This window comes from Pithys albifrons, chromosome 3 (genome assembly GCF_047495875.1).
Source record: "Pithys albifrons albifrons isolate INPA30051 chromosome 3, PitAlb_v1, whole genome shotgun sequence".
NCBI classification, from domain to species: Eukaryota; Metazoa; Chordata; class Aves; order Passeriformes; family Thamnophilidae; genus Pithys; species Pithys albifrons.
In genome coordinates, this window is record NC_092460.1 from 78,719,825 (window position 1) to 78,736,862 (window position 17,038).

At 38.0% G+C, this 17,038-nt stretch overlaps 1 protein-coding gene across 1 annotated transcript in view; it reads left to right on the forward strand.

Annotated features, from left to right (window-relative positions):
- The window catches only part of CPED1 (cadherin like and PC-esterase domain containing 1), a 149,866-nt gene that overhangs the window by 118,747 nt on the left and 14,081 nt on the right, over positions 1-17,038 (forward strand). The window contains exons 17-18 of the mRNA XM_071552475.1: positions 1,851-1,968; positions 8,642-8,778. Of these exons, the coding sequence (XP_071408576.1) occupies positions 1,851-1,968; positions 8,642-8,778 (255 nt within the window). The remainder of the gene's footprint in view (positions 1-1,850; positions 1,969-8,641; positions 8,779-17,038) is intronic.

A 17,038-nucleotide genomic window follows, 5' to 3' on the forward strand; every position in this document is an offset into this window, starting at 1 on the left:
TTGCACGGGCCTTTTTATGTCTCACTTCTAAAAACGAGGGCTTGCAGGGAGAACAGACACAGAGCAAGAGCTATCATTTAAGTTTACATGCTTGGCTCTCATCTTTGCCACAAGTGATCTTTTGTAAACATACTTAACATCACAAGATGTTTCATCTTTAGGCAAGGCAAGAAGAATTTCACGGGACTGCAGCACCTGAAAAAAACATAAAAAATCTGCAGGCGGTTCAAAAAGCCTTTAATGTGCCATACATTGATGGAGCTGTGGTAAAAGCTCTAGCTGCCACAGATTCATTTAGCACATTAAATATGTCAATGATGGTAAAGGATTGGTCTGCTGCAAAGGTAACGATGAAACAAATAAGCTCTGTTCAGGGATTCACAGTCTTTCATGACCATAGTTTAAATGTGAATTACATATTAAACAAAAACTGTGTCCTTTAAAAATCATGATTTACATACTTTGAAAACACAACAAAGGTAATCAGTGACATAGTTCTCTGCATATTGGTTGTAATCAGTACTAAACTAGCCACATGAAACTGTTGTTAATGGTATTGCTGAACAAATAAAATTTTGTCTGTTTAAACACATTCCCTGGGCAGAGATATGAACAAGAAAATACCTGTTAAGTTATATTTATGACACTATGTTGAAAGCAATGGCAGCACATTCAGGAATTTTGGGCTTTCTTGTGAAGTCCTGTGCAAATTGTTTTACTGCAAGGTAGGAACTTTCTGATGTTAATGTTATTTGAAGTAACACTGACAAATAACTCTACAGTGTGTCGAGACCCAGAAGATACTGTGCCATTCCTTTTGTCACAGTAGCTGTCCCTGATTATAGAGCTTAAGCAGAGAACAGGACAATCCACACATACCCACTACTTCTCTGCCTATGTATGCACAAAAATTACCTTAACCCTTTGAAGAGAGTGGGAAAACTTTTTTTATCTTCCACCATGGAATTTAATGAGATCAGAATAATTATGAGACAACTAATTCACTTTGCTTTTTTTAATTACATAGTCAAGAACCACCGGTATTTACATTCTGGGATGTGTTCATATTGCCGTCTATATCAGTGGCACAAATTCTACTGTCAAGATACATCTTGACCCTGTTAGGACGTAATTGTCATTTTCTCATTGGTGCAATTTAGACATAGCAGCCTGGATGAAGCAACAGTGAATATTATATGACAATTTTGAAATTAATTTTAATATCAATTTAGAAAATAGAAATTGGGATGCTTCAGTAAAGAAAATACTAATTAAATATTTCTCTTCTTTTTGGAGAAATTGCATTTGAAAATTCTTTAAGTTTCAAGAATAGTCCTTCTTGAAATAGACATGCTCCAGTAAAAGTATCTTTCCATTTGTGTGGTTTGTAAATAGTAGTAATAAGCACATACAGTTCTTTAAAAAGGAAAATGTTAAATTATTGAACATTGTAATTCCATTTAGCCAAAGGTCCACAAGTGCTTTTTGTATGCAGTTTGTTCTATATATGCTTATATATATATAGTATATACTTACATACTATAAGTAGAGACAACATGATATTACATGAAAGTTATATATGTTTGCCTTGCTAAATTTTCTTATATCTTTAGCAAATGTAGTATCTTGTATATTTAGTATGGATTGGGATAATTCATTGCAAAACCATTGCCTGAATGGAAAAAAGACTCTAAATTTCATAATAAGTTATATATTGAAGAACAAAGGATGAATGAACTGCAGAACCAGCCCCAAATATGTTTTCACCTCTTTACATGTCCTTGAAGAGGATTTTAGTCACGTGGATGGTCACACTGCATATTATTTTCACATATTTCATTTTTGTTCAGGACTGTGGTTCCAAGATTCACCCAGAGGAGTCCTGTGGCTTGCAGCCTCTGTCTCATGAAGAGCTCTCAGCAATTTCACAGACGGTGTTTAAGACCTGTGAAGCTGGAGACACAAAAGGTTAGTATTTCATCCCCTTTCTTCTGAAAATTAACTCATTCACCTCATCAAACAAAAACTAGAAACAGTATTTACTTTTTCTTATAGACGTGCACTAACCTGTGCACAATAAATTGAACTAATCACTTGTAACACTGATTTTTATAATCAGGCTAATTAGTTTATGTAAGAATTTTTTGTTTAATAAGTTTCTAATCAGTGATCACCATTGCCTGTATTTTGTGATGTAGCCTTTAAAAGGTATTGAAATATTTCCACGAAAACCCAATTAAAACAAAGATCAAAGAATCACAGAATATTCTGAGTTAGAAAGAGCTCACAGTGAGTCCAACTTTTAAGTAAATGGCATACCTTGGCATTATTAGAACCCTACTCTATTGAACTGAGACAATCTCAGATGTTATATTCCAACTAGAAAGGATTGTCTACTCAAAAATTAACTTTAGAAGAAGAACACTAAATTTTGATTCATATGAATTTTATACTACCACTTCTATACTGGAAACACATAACCAGTTTTTAAGAAATTTTACATATATTGATACCTTATAAAACAAGATGGACAAGTTAAGTATTATACAATAACCAATAATACCAAGACATGTCTTTGGTTTAGTGAGAACTCTGTCTCCAACAGACTGCAGGCATGTACTCATGTTAAGGTCACAGTTGCATGAAGATTTATTCAAGTGCACTTTAACTACTCAGGTATGTGGTCTTATTTATAGCTTAAGTTGTTGTTGTATTAGACAGTAAGTAATTTTGTTCAATTCTTTATTAGAGAAATGAGATATAACCCAACATTCCTCTATGGTCTATTGACACAACTGTATTCTTCATCTTGCCGTGGACAGGAGCAGCTTCTCACAGCAGTAAATTTGCGTAAAGTCATGGAATAATCAATAAAAAGTAACAGGAATGTGGGAACTGCCTGAATGCATCACTTCATTTGAAACAGAGGCATATATTAAATTTGTGTTATGTGGAGGAAACACACAAAAAAGACACTGTTGTATCTAGCAGTGGATTTTAATCACACAAGTTGTGAACCATCTTATGCCATTATATGAGGACATAATGTTTGTGACTAGAAAGCCCAAATCAAATCCACTGAATCCTTCTGGGGCAGATAGTTTCTTTCTCTTGATATATAGCATACTCCTTTTGAAGACTAGCTAAGTGAGGCTGACTATAAAATATCTTTTACAGCCTTATTGTGAATAATATACACAATTACAGTTCAAACTAACTTCAAGAGATGTAGTCTCAAAGGACAAGTATATTAAACAAGACAGAATAATTTGTGCTTATAAAGTGAAGATCATCAAGAGGTGTCTAATGAGACTAAAAGGAGTCTTTGCAATATCTGGCAACAAGTGGCCATATAGTTTTAATGTGTGTCACAACTTCCAACTGGAACTAGAAAGCATGGCTTTATGTGGAAAATCATTCCAAATTTGTAACAACTGAGTGATACACCAGTCCTGGCAGTGAACATTTTCCCAACACATATGGAAGCAATGGTGAATTCCCTGCTAAAGCAGAAGCAGCATCTCTTTCACTTAAAAAAGTTAAATTTTCAGAGAAGCCAAGCAATGTCATTTCCCCTCAGAAGACAACTTAAAACTTCTGCAGAAGTAAGCTGGCACTGTTCTTATGCCAGGGAAGAGCTTAGTTTTATAGGGATACTGAGGTACTACCATAGCAAAATTTGTCTATGCTCAGAAAAGTGTGTGTTTGTGCTTACATGGACAAAGGCTGAGGCAGAGCAGCAGAGACAAAGATGAAACCTTGCTTCCTCTAAAATTAATGGTAGAAGTTAGAAGTCTGCTTTGCAGTTCAGTACAACCCGGATTTCATGCCTCATTTCTAGTCCTTTGATGTAGGGTACAGACAGTAGTTCAGGGTCTAACCAAAGGCAGAGGTGCTTTCCTCCTCTTCTAGTTACCATGGCACTATTCTTTGGAGGAAGCTCAGCACCTTATGAAAAATGCATTTAATTTACACCATTTCTTTCTCTTTCTCTCTCTTACTCTCACTCTCTCTCTAATCAATAAATGCAAATTGGAACATTCAATAGGAAGTTTCCTTCCTTCTTGTTTACATCATGAAATTACGATTTTTAAAGCAAAAAAAATCTTACTTCTTTTACAAAATTTCCTTTGATTCACATGGGGTTTGAACCAGGCTATCATAGGAAAATTAGCTCTTTCTTCAGTATTGCTGTATTATCAATACAGCAAGCATTAACCATGTATTTGGCTGCTCAGAGAGAGAATTCATAGAGAGAAGCTCAAGCTGTGCTAACTTCTTGCAGGTGAATCAGGCTACTGCAGTCTGTGGAAATGTGTTTGCAGACAATTACAAAAACCTGGTGTGTAAGAGATCACAGATTCACTTCTAATGCTCTGCCCTGCTGCTGTCATGTTTATGTTTTAGTTATATCCTGCTTTCCACATTTGCTCTATCTGTATCCAGTTTAACATAATGGTGAGATCTCTCTGCATTCAACAGCTCTCTGGATTTGGGCCCAACAGAGTCATAAACTGATGTTCAACAAAATTAGTATCTCCTTTGGTTACAAGTTTGCTTAAAAGTCCATCAGCCTAAGCAAATCACATCCTTTAAAAATAATTTTTAACTTTGTTTTTAATAAATGCATCTAAAACAAAAATGAAAAATATTTCCATAGCCTAAGTCACAGAGAAAAAGCTTTTGAAAAGTCTCAGAGTGCCAAATAAACAACCAATATAAAAATAAGCTAGTCATAAATCAACAATCTATCTTCAGTATCAGTGTAGGTTAAATATTTTGATTTTAATTTATCAGGATAGAATACTTTTTTCACTTTATATTGTTCAGCACTATAGAAAGAAATTGATTTTAAATTTGAAAGCAAAATATATGTATTTGTGGCTATGACAATGGAAAAGGATTAATAAAAATAAAAGAGGCTGAAAGAAGAAAGAGCACTATCAAATTAAGTGTACAGCTTTTAAATTTTAACTTTAGGGTAATGCTTTTTAAATAGAAAGTAAACAATCCTAATTAACTATTTTTACAATATCTTTCTTTTCATGTCATGTTATGAGAACAATTTTGGGGAGTGCTGGCAATGTTTAATCTCATATCTTAAGCTGATTTATGTCTGCAATTTAAAACTGCTCTAATGAGCCAAAATTCCAGTTTACTTTCACTCTTCCTGTGGAAACCTCCCAGTTGCAGGCTTGCATAAACTTTGATTACACCAATTTTTAATTTCTGTAGAAACTAACAATGTCTCTCTCCTACTGTCTTTCACTGAATTGCTGTTTCACTTGCCCTTGCCTAGTAGAGTCAATGCTAACTCTTTTGGCTGACGTACCACAAAATGCAGCCTGGTTGAAATGGTGCTAAAAGCTGCAATGTGTACTGCTAACATATAAATGGGGGAAAAACAACTTATAATTGCTCTAGCAAATAAGCTTAATTTCTAAAATTATATTGTTTGCAGTTTTTTTCTGTTGTCTTTTTATATGAGATTCATTTTCTCTTCTAGCACAATCCTGCTTTTGAAAGTCGAGAATGCGTTGACCAGCTCTTGTGAAGTTGCAACAGGAAAAGTTCTTAATAATTGCATTAAAAATGCATAAATTTAGATGCATTATTTGAAAAATCTATGTAAATATAAGAACTTAAACTATTCTGATTGCATTAAATGTTAGTGCTTCCTATCCATAGGAAGCATTAAATAGCATTAAACATTACATATATCCTTGTTCTCAAATCTTTTTACATTTACCACTAATCTTTAGCATATGCCAAAAATTTATCTATTTTTTTCTTAATATACCTAGAGACCTATTTAATATAAACCAAGCTATTTCAGAGAAGATTTTTAAAAGGTACTTATCACTTACAGTTGCCAAAGTTTAAACTTTTATTGTTCAGATATTTTGGCTCCTCAATATTTGTTTTATATAGTTCTACTTTTCTAGTTTATTACCTAAAACCAGATCAGCTCATAAATATATGGGATGTTAAAAAGAAAAATTCCATAAAATTAGGGATCTCATGTGTTGTAGACATTGCCAGAACTTTTATGTATTTTGTATGAAAGAAAAATTACAACATCAGGAAAAAATACCCAGTTTTCATATAATTTTAAAATGTAAACTCCTGCCTGAAACAACTCTCATCTGTGAAGAGCTCATTTGTGAAGAGCTCTGCAGTAGTAGCAGTCTTGGAGTCCAAATTTCAAACCATGCTGTCTCTGCTCTATTGCCCAAAAGGCACAAAGCACTAAAAAGTGTTTGCATGGCACCTGCTGCTGGGTTGAGACCCAGTACTTCTCAGTCACTCCATACAACTGCTGAGAAGTTGAGAATGACCTCATAGCAGTTGAGAACTGCTATGAAGCTGTCACAAATTGCCAGGTGAGCACAGAGGGAGATAAGGGCAAAATCCACAAGTGCCAATAGAAATCTTGGAGGCTCAAAGCCTTCCTGGCCCCAGTGATGGCCAATAGACCACAACCTGGAACAAACAACCTCAGAGCCAAGGGATGGCCAGCACGAGTAAGGATTCACAACAGCTGTCACTGAGAGGATACAAACAAGAGGAATTGTCTAAATTCAGCCTTTGGTTTCCCAACTGAGCAAGATTTTAATTTAGAAGAGCACTCCCTGCTCCAGAACCTGGTTATATACTTTGAACCTTTAGCTAAAGATTCAATTTAACCCCTTGATAAAAAGTCTACATAGAATCTTGCCCAGGGGCCAAAGTTCAGATCTCTCTTTGTGCACAAAAATTATCACGTCACAAGCATGTTATTTTCCTGTCTGAATGAATTTTGAATTTTAAAGTGGTCCTCAGCTAATAAAAGTGGGGAATGTTTGTCCTAACAGTTAGGTGATTAGGATGCAGAAAATGCAAGTTTGAAACTCCTCTGAGCGGGAACACAGAATATCTCTATCTTCCTGCTTGCACTCTACCACAATGATCCTGAATGTCCCTCCTTCCCTCCTTGCTCCATGCTGTGAACTGGGTTGCTTGCCCAGCACTGCCTTCATGAAGCACCCATGCCCATGGGAACCAAGAGAGCTGGGTATGCTCATTGACCCACAGCATGGTAAAAGGCAGTCTCCAGGCTTTTGTCTAGGTGCAGCCTGCCATTATTTTCTCCATGTCATCTGCAAGTCCATCTAAGACTGGGATGAACATGTTCTGCATAGGGCAGAAATCAGGGCAGCTGTGTAGGGTGCACAGTAACTAGTGTTGCATAGTTATGGCGCTGTGGGATGTATTCTGCTCTTAGATGTACCACTGCAGACTCCCATACAAACAATTCTTGATGCTTTTGTTTGGAAGGACTTCTTTATCTGCTAAAGCAACTCACCCTGATATTTACCAAAACATATTCACTTGGATTTCTGGCTAAGTGCAAGCACAGGCTGCCTCCCTGGAAATTCCTTTGCTCCTGAGGTAGCAGCTGACTCTCCCAAGGCCACTGGGATCCTGCAGGGTTGGTTTGCTCACCCACCCCCTCAGTCCCTGGCCTGATAAAAAATGTCAGTAGGCAGCCTTGGGTTTTTTGCTTTGGCTTCCTGTGCAGCAGAATCCATCACACCCAGCTGGCTGCCAAGCTGCTGCCCAGTAGCAGTGATGGCAACACACTCCAAGGCTGGGTCCACTCTGCAAACATTTGCTTTTGGTGCACTTTCCTGGTCTATGGTGAGAAACCCATCTGTGTTAGCAAGGCCTGATAGCATTGACAAGGACCTGGGACCTCTGTACTCTTCCTTGTGTAATGCCTTTTATCAGAACAAAAGTTTTGCTAGCAGAGCTAAGTAGACACTGGGAGATGTATGGATTGTATAGGCTAGGAAAAGTGTTTCTTTTGTTTTTGCATATAAAGGCAATTCAAAAGTTTTCTGTCTTCCTTTTGAAATTAAATCCATCAGGCTTGCAGTAGGATTTTGGAAAGGAATAGCTTTAGAAAACAAAACATCAAAACCATTCAACCTTAGGTAAGAGAGTGTTAAAACCCACTGACTTTTGGTTATCCTACTTTATGATCCTAATCTGCAAAATAATTTTTGAAAATAGTGATAGGGCTCTAATAAATCACATGCATTATTCATCTTACCTTACTGTCATCTTCTGAAATGTATATGTGCAGTCTGGAACAGTCCTGTGAATTCTCAAAAATTCAAGAAGTTAGTACCTTGTGAGGGAAAGTCTTCATCCTGCTTCATTTTTCATTTTCTCTCAACCAGCCACCCAAACTTTAGATGTTTGATTGTAGATGAGAACAAACTTTCTCTTTAGACAGTTCTGAATATGAATATTTTTATTTTACATTCAGCCTCCTCACCCCTTTTCCCTTTCTTATATCCCCTCTCTTGAGAAAGGACAAGGTGCAACAAGAAGGCAACATGAACTGAGACATGAACCCACAAACAGCTGTCAGATTTGAGCATTCACAGCTCTTTCAGGGAAAGAAAAAACTCCCACCCTAGATAAATGAAAAGGGACTAACTCAATGGAAGGAAGTAGTCCCTTCAAAGGGTTGGAGGCCGTCTAATTTAGGAAAACTCCCATGACAAAACACTCAAAAATGGCTTGTTTTCTGTATAATAAAACCACACACAGAAATACGGGGGGGTGCTGACTTTCCATTGCTGTTTTCCAGGGCAGTGGATTGTCCCTTGCCTCAGCTGCTCTGACAACAGGACCTGTGACTGGAGAGAAATAACGTGGCAGCCCCATGGCTGCCGATACTCTGTGCTGGCCAAGCCTGAGCTCCAGCGCTGTGTGGAGGGCAGAAGGGTATGTAAAAGGTTTCAAATTTTATTTCATTTTTATATACATGGATATTAGTCCTGTTGCTTTCAATATATTTTTTTGATTGATATGTGAGAAAAATACCTTTTTATTGTAACTGGAAAAATATTCAGATGAAAAATCCACAGGTGCAAAATCCAACCCGTATCCATAATGTAGCCTCATATGCAGAGACAGTTGTCTGCTGCCATTTCACATAGGCTCTTAGGTCACACCAGTGGAGTTTCAAGACCTGTGGTGTACATGGTTACCAGTCAGACCTGCAGTGAGTACACAAGGATGGCAAACGGAGGATGGATTTGCATTGTCACAGTTTGTCTCACTTTTGACATGCAAGTTGGTTTTCTTCTGCTGCGTACCTAATGCATGGCATTGCTTGTGCACACTAATCTTACCAAGTCTTCTTGCACATTCTTTTCTTTTAGTGAAGCTTCTAACGTGATTGCTTGGAAATACAAGGTCTCCTTAATAAGCATGCTATGACTGTAAAACTGTTGAGAGAGTGCTCTGATCTGAGGCTCAGGTACCTTACTGAGGATACAAGTATCCAGAAAGTAAGTAATTAATTGTTACAGAAATATTAAAATGTATTGCCTAGGTAAGAAAACATTAACTAAAAGTGGCATTTTGATAAAATCAAAGAGCATTTCTATATAGACAAATACAAAAAAATAGTCTTTCAATTAATAATTTCTCCTTCGTTTCTGGTAATTTCTTGCCCTGCACAAAGTACTTTATTGCCATTTGGCTTTATTTCTGCCTGTGGTTTTCTCCATTACTATAGAGCTGTGGGTTTCTTCTAACATATTTTTCTAAAATCATATGGGTTTCTATGACAGAGAAGAAGCTTGATTTGCTCCTTAATGACCAAAAAGCACTTGTGGATTGACCACAGTAAAAATAGACAAGATTTTGATAACTTTGCTTTGGTCTTTAATTTCTATGGAGGTGTGGCTGCTTCAATAAGCAAACACCCTTTTGTCAGGCAATTGAAGGAGAGCAGAGGAACAACATGCTACTATGGAAGTGGATTGACGGAGTATTGCTGGGAGGATTTGCTGACATTTCCCCCTCCTGAATCTGACCACTCATATTCACCAGTGTCAAAAACAGGACATTTGTTAAGGGTCTGTTAAGACCATGTATATGAAATGACTGATTTTGAGCTTAGTTTCTTAATTCAAATTCCATGATGTTCTGACTCTTCGAGGTCACTGATCTGTTTTAGTGTCAGATAAGAACCAGACCCCACATGATCTGTATTAACATCTTGCAAGAAAAATCTCTCTAAAACTAATTGCACTTGTTTCCCATTCTGCATCTTTTACATAAGTTACCTGACTTTGTCTGATAACCTGTAGAAATCTGCTGAATCACTCCTGCTACCTTTGCACAGGTGTCCATTTAACTGGTTTATTCTTTTAAAGTCATCTTTATTGATCTTTATTAACGTCTTTGTTGATGATTTAGATGAGGGGATTGAGACCATCATCAGCAAATTTGCTGATGACACCAAGTTGGGAGGGAGTGTCGACCTGCTGGAAGGCAGGAGGGCTCTGCAGAGGGATCTGGATAGACTTGAGAGATGGGCTGATTCCAATGGGATGAAGTTCAATAAGGCCAAGTGCAGGGTCCTGCACTTTGGCCACAATAACCCCATGCAGCGCTACAGGCTGGGCACAGAGTGGCTGGAGAACAGCCAGGCAGAAAGGGACCTTGGAGTACTAATTGACAGGAAGCTCAACATGAGTCAACAGTGTGCCCAGGTGGCCAAGAAGGCCAATGGGATCCTGTCCTGCATCAAAAATAGCGTGGCTAGCAGGACCAGGGAAGTGATCCTTCCCCTGTACTCTGCGTTGGTGAGGCCACACCTTGAGCATTGTGTCCAGTTCTGGGTCCCTCAGTTCAGGAAAGATATTGAGGTGCTGGAGTGGGTGCAGAGAAGAGCAACAAGGCTGGTGAAGGGACTGGAGCACAAGTCCTGTGGGAAGAGTCTGAGGCAGCTGGGGTTGTTTAGCCTGGAGGAGGCTTGGAGGTGACCTCATCACTGTCTAGAACTACCTGAAGGGAAGTTCTAGCCAGGTGGGGATTGGTGTCTTCTCCCAGGCAGTCAGCAATAGGAAAAGGGGGCATGGGCTTAAGCTCTGCCAGGGAAAATTTAAGTTGGATATCAGAAAAGAATTCTTTACAGAGAGAGTAATCAGGCATTGGAATGGGCTGCCGAGAGAGGTGGTGGATTCACCATCCCTGGAGGTTTTCAGACAGAGATTGGACATGGCACTGAGTGCCATGATCTAGTAAACAGACTGGAGATGGACCAAAGGTTGGACTTGATGATCTCAGAGGTCTTTTCCAACCCAATCACTTCTATGATTCTATGATTCATTACTCTAAAGTATGTTCCCCTTTTGATATTTTTCTCCTATATCTTTCCCTTTGATGTTATTTTTATCATAGGCAGTTAAATGCCTCCCTGTCATCCAATTCCGTCATATCTTGGAACCTAAGCAGGGTCAGCCCCAGTTAGTACTTCGATGGGAGACCTCCTGGCAATACCGAGGGCTGTAGGTTCTAGTCCTGAGGACTTCACTGGCACCATCCAAGCTTGCTCGGCCGTGGCAGATGAACCTTAGGACTTAAACTGTGGGGCCAGTTCTGCGCATGCTGTGCCTCACTTAAAAAGCCACTGCGCAGGCTTGAAGAACACACCCTCATGGGTGAAGCCCTTCCCAAATCATTTGCGAAGCCGAGCCATACATACATACATATTTTTGTCATCACTTCGTAGTGATTTTAACTTTGTGTGATGTTTTGCAATTGCATTTTTGCTTCTTTTACCAAATAAATAAATGTAATCTGGATCAACTCCCTCATTTCAGTAGAATTTAAGAACTAAGAGAGACTTTCTTCATACCAAACGTAGATGAATTAAAATGGCTCTGTGCCTTGCTGATAAGATTCCTATTCTGCCTGTGCTAAGTCAAAGTTTAGAATTATTTTACACAGTCTAAGCAATGTAGTAATTTTTTCAGGTGTTCATTGCAAGGGATTTTACTTGTCTCGTATATGTTAAAGAAACCTAGATCTTTTACAGAGGAGCTACTGAGTAGCCAGCAAGATAGAATTTTTGTGAGCAAATACATTTTTATTACATAAGAGATTTTTATAGCCACCTGTAAATATTTATTTCCTCATTTGTGATTTTAGTTTTAATTCATTACATACCTTGTCTTTAAGTATTACAAATATCTTAGTTTCAATAATAAAATAAATAGAAGGTTTTGATGCATGAAGTGTAAACAGATAGCAAAAAAATGCCTGCAAAACAGAAGGGCAAAAGTCATCAGTCCAAGTGAGGACACTGAGATAATCTAGAAAGCTCTTTCATTTACATTGTCATTTGCTGAAGTTGGCTAAGAACAACACAACTCATTCATGTGTCCATTTCTCAAAAAGGGCTCAACTAACCTGTGTGCCTCTGTATTCAGGGATTTTGAATATTCAGCTTGTGTAACTGGTCTCTGGAATTCAAAATTGTTTCAGAAGGACTCATGTATCTACATCTGAATTCTTTCTGAAAGTTTATTACAAACTAAAGCAATAAAACCTCCATAAAACCCAGAGAATTACCAATGCTTTCTCAGGAAAGCAGAGACATATTTCTGTAGCCTCTTTTGGGCAAAGGACATTGTACCTACTGTCAAAACTCTAACAGCCCTCTATGACTGAATATCACATCTGAATACCTTCACTGAAAATTCAGACATGAAAAATTGCACCAGGAACCACAGATAAAGCCAGTAGTGACATTTGTGATTTATTAGGCTGAAGTTTTGGATTTTTGTCCTGGAAAAAAATATAATTTATTTTCAGGATTTTGATCTGCTGGCCATACTTCTTACAATTTAAAACGTCATTTGTGTAAAGGACTTGACACTGTTCTGCATGAAATCCCTGTCTCTCTAAACTGGAGAGACAAGGATTTGACAGATGGAACATTCAGTGTATAAAAAATTAACTGGACGGTCACACTCAAAGAGTTGTGTTCAGTGGCTCAATGTCCCAGTGGAAAGCAGTGCTGAATTGCATGATGCCTCAGGGGTTGGTATTGGCACTGGTGCTATTTAACATGGACAGTGGGATCAAGTGCATCCTCAGTAAATTTGCCACCTGGCTGTGGGGCACATTTGACTTGCTGGAGGGAAGGGATGCCATCCAGAGGGACCCTGACAGTCAGAGAGGTGGGCTTCTGTATCTCATGAAGTTCAACAAGGCCAAGTGCAAGATCCTCCAATCAAAAACACAAGAACAGGCTGGGGTGATGAAATAAAATGTAAAGTGAATGTTCTTTTTGTCTGAAATGCAGCACATGGAAGATCAGCTGTATCTTTAAGTGCAATCCTGTTTTTCTCATGTTTCATAGAAGATTAGTGAAAAGCAGCACACAGTTATCTCTTGCTCATTAATTTCTTTTATTCATTTGTCAATATTTCCTAAATATATTTATGGTCACCCAAGCAGAGCACTTCTTTCCTATCTGCATCATAATTAAGCCTTCAAAAATACTTTCTGATTTATTTTAAAACTTCAGGCTGTTTTCATGTCTTCTGTTAGAATTTATTTGTTTTCTAAAGCTCATCTGTAAAATTATAATCTCCTTTCTCTATAAAAGAAATTAATTTTCCCAGGCTATGACTTCCAATTGATTTAACATCATCATTAACTGCTATTTTAGTTTGTATGCATATAAAACTGTGCTTGAGCTAATTTGTTTCTGTGTGTTGTGGTTTAACCTGGCAGGCAGCTAAACACCACACAGCCATTCACTCACTGCCCCTCAGGGGGCTGAGGGAGAGAATCAGAAAAAAAGGTAAAACTTGTGGGTTGAAAAAAACATAACTGTTTAGTAGATCAGAAGAAGAAGGAAAAAGAGTAATAATAATAAAAAGTGTGCAAAACAAGAGATGCACAATGTGATTTAGCACCACCCACTAACCAGTGGCCAACCAATCCTTGAGCAGCAGTCATCGCCCCCCCCCCCCCCCCCCCCCAGTCAATTCCGCTTAGTTTTACTGTTCAACATGATGATGTATGGTTTGGACTATCCCTTTGGCCAGCTGGGGTCAGCTATCCTGGCTGTGTCCCCTCTCACCTTCTCCCCCAGCCTCCTCGCTGACAGGGCTGAAGAAAAATCTGAAAGTCTCTGACTTAGTGTAAGCACTATTCAGCAACAACTAAAACACCAGTGTATTATCAGCCTTATTCTCATTCTAAATACAAACCACATCACTGTACATCAGTGAGGAAAATTAACTCTACTCCAGCCAAACCCAGGACACTTGGTTTCATAGAAATGTAAGACCACCTTTAGTGAAACAGTAACACTCAGGCTGGTAGAGACATAAGAATGTATGTGCACAAGAACAGTGTTATGGGGTCTTATTTTGATTTATGATGTGTTAGCAAGAATAGTCTGTCATGTTTGCATTTCATACCCAGTAAACAGGAAAATTTTGAAGTGCTGTGGTTAAGGGGGTTCTGACTGCACAGATTTTTCTTCAGTCCAGTTTTAATATCTGCAGTCTTTTTTCTCCTCCATTTTAAACTCTAAGGGTAATGAGATGCAGACTGTGTTATTCTTAGGGAACTCCACATGTATGTCCTAATTGAATCAAAGACACTGGTAGTCATAATAAAAATACTGTATCTGTATTATATTGGCTCAACAAAATTCTCTGTGACTGCAGCTAATGCCTTTTTATGGTAAGACTTATACAATTGTAGTAAGACATGATGCTTTGATTTTTGTAAAAGAAATTTTAACAATGAGTGAAGGAAAAGGGTTCTAACTGGTTATTATTTACCCAATTAGCAGCATATAGAAAGTTGGCCTCAATAGCGGGAGTTATATTCTGCTTATCATTGAGAAATACTACCCAGAGTTTATTCTTATAATGAAGTACCATTGAGTCATGTGTAATTAAGAACAGGAAATAAGAAAAGGCAATATTTGCTGGAGTACTTAAAATTCAGCTGTTAAAACAGGAATTTTAACATATAATTTCTTAATAATATTTTAGAGTTAAGTAGTGTTTTGAACTTAACAGGTGTTTAAATTTCCTAAATGTGGTTAATTTATAGTGATAAGTCTGGTTCAGAAGTGAATTCCACTATGCTTACACAATCTATCAAAGCCTTTAAGCTATAATGGAATTTTTCACACAAAATATCTACAAGAGAAGACACTTGAAAACATCTGCCTGTGCGAAAGTGTTGTTCTTTGTCTGGTAAAATTATAACCTTATGTATGTCTGATCCTTAAGTCATCCTGCAGGCAAATGCCCCATCGACCTGAACAGTACATGACTAAGCCTTGTGCCAGACATGTAAAAATAATGAGATCTGGTGTATTCTACACACCTGAGCCATCATCTTCCTCATTATTGTCATAGAGCTAATTACAGAATTATCCCTAGAGCCCTTGGTTAAAATCATATTACATACCACATGGCACACAACTACAGTGAGTTCATGCAACTGCATAGAAATAAATGTGGCCATAGTTAACATGCATTTATTTACATTGAGTGATTATTCTAATTCATCAAAGCTCTTGGGTTAGCTGAAGGACATAGGTTTTCTTCCTAGGACTCAAACCTACTTATTTTAACCTTTGAGACTTTCAAGCATTTGCTGAAAATGAAGCTGACTTGCAAAACATGAACCTTGACAAGATGCTTTTTGATGATTTGCATACTACAACAAAATGTGCTTAGGCAGTTCTGCATCACAGCAGTTTGAAAAGTGGGTAGGATTACCTACAGGTGTGCTCTTCTTCCATGTTGTTTGGGGTTTTTTAGGAAGAGGAAGTTTTGGAGTTTTTTCTCCAGGAATTACATGTCTCATGGCATGATTGAACCAATAGTTAGAGGCAGATAGTTAGATGCATACAAGGTCTTAATGAATGGAGGCAGTATGTATGCAGATTTTCTGGTCATTTACTATGCATCCACCAGTCTAGGGTGCATTGGATTACAAGGAATACACATACACTCCGCTATCTTTCTACCTGACATCTTCTCTAGACTTATGGTAGAACATTCCCTCCAAAATCCCAGCATACATGGTCTCCAGAGGATGACTGCTGATACCATCTCATGGTGACTGCAAACCAACTTTAGAGCTAGGAGGCAGGGGCCACAGCTTTCACATACTGCAGTCCTCACTTTAATGACATATCTTTCAAGAACGTGCCATTTTACTGTGAAACATGTAGCTGGAGTTAAACAAATTTGTTTGATTTCAGTGATACAGTTCTGATGTGGCTCTTATCTATTTGAACAACCAAAGACTTACTGAAACATCATGTGGCTCCACAATCAACCAACATCTCTGAGGGTGACCTACACTTTTGATCTGCCTGTCTGTACATCCACAAGTCCACTTTGGCTCATTTCTTTCTTCCCCACTTACATCAACCCTTGACTATTCTCTTAGGACCTTTTTCTGAGATTTTATGTTAATTTACTGAGTGAAACAACCTGTATTCCTCCCCAGTGTGATGTTACCATCTGTCTTGTTTCTGACTCATCCCATTCAGCCACAACTTCTCCTAGAGACAAATATACATTCCCAGGTGGATACTCAGTCACTCAGCAGTTTTAGCTGTCTGATCTAATTTCCAGAACTCCTGATTTACCATCTCATAACAAGCTCACTTAAGAGCAAAAATGGAGATGTTATGAGACTCAGAACTTACTCCTTTGGACATAGACTGTGTGCACTCTTCTCAATCTTGTAATGGTATTTGAAGAAGTATGTCAGGGCCATAACAGTTACCTGTTTCATCCACTCAATACTGACTTACTACTCTAAAGGAATCTGCTCTCAATTCGGTAACCTCCTTCACGTTTTCAGAACATCAGGACAACAACTATGTTAAGGCCCACCTGATATTTTTATATGGTGCCAAGCATCATGTCATTTATGGACTAGAACTGCCACTTTAAGACATGATCATATATGACTTGTCTCTCCTGGTACTGATTTAGTAAATGACTGCATATAGTGCCCCTTCCATCTGCAGACCTGGTCAGCTAGGTAACCCAGGGCAGGCTTGGAAACTCATGCATGGATTCACTGTTTCTATGTGTGTACTTGTGTAGGTATAGAAATTGTAAAGCCCTACAAGGTTGAATTATTTAGTGGTGTAAATTGGGATGGGTATATGTGTTTTGCTCTAATT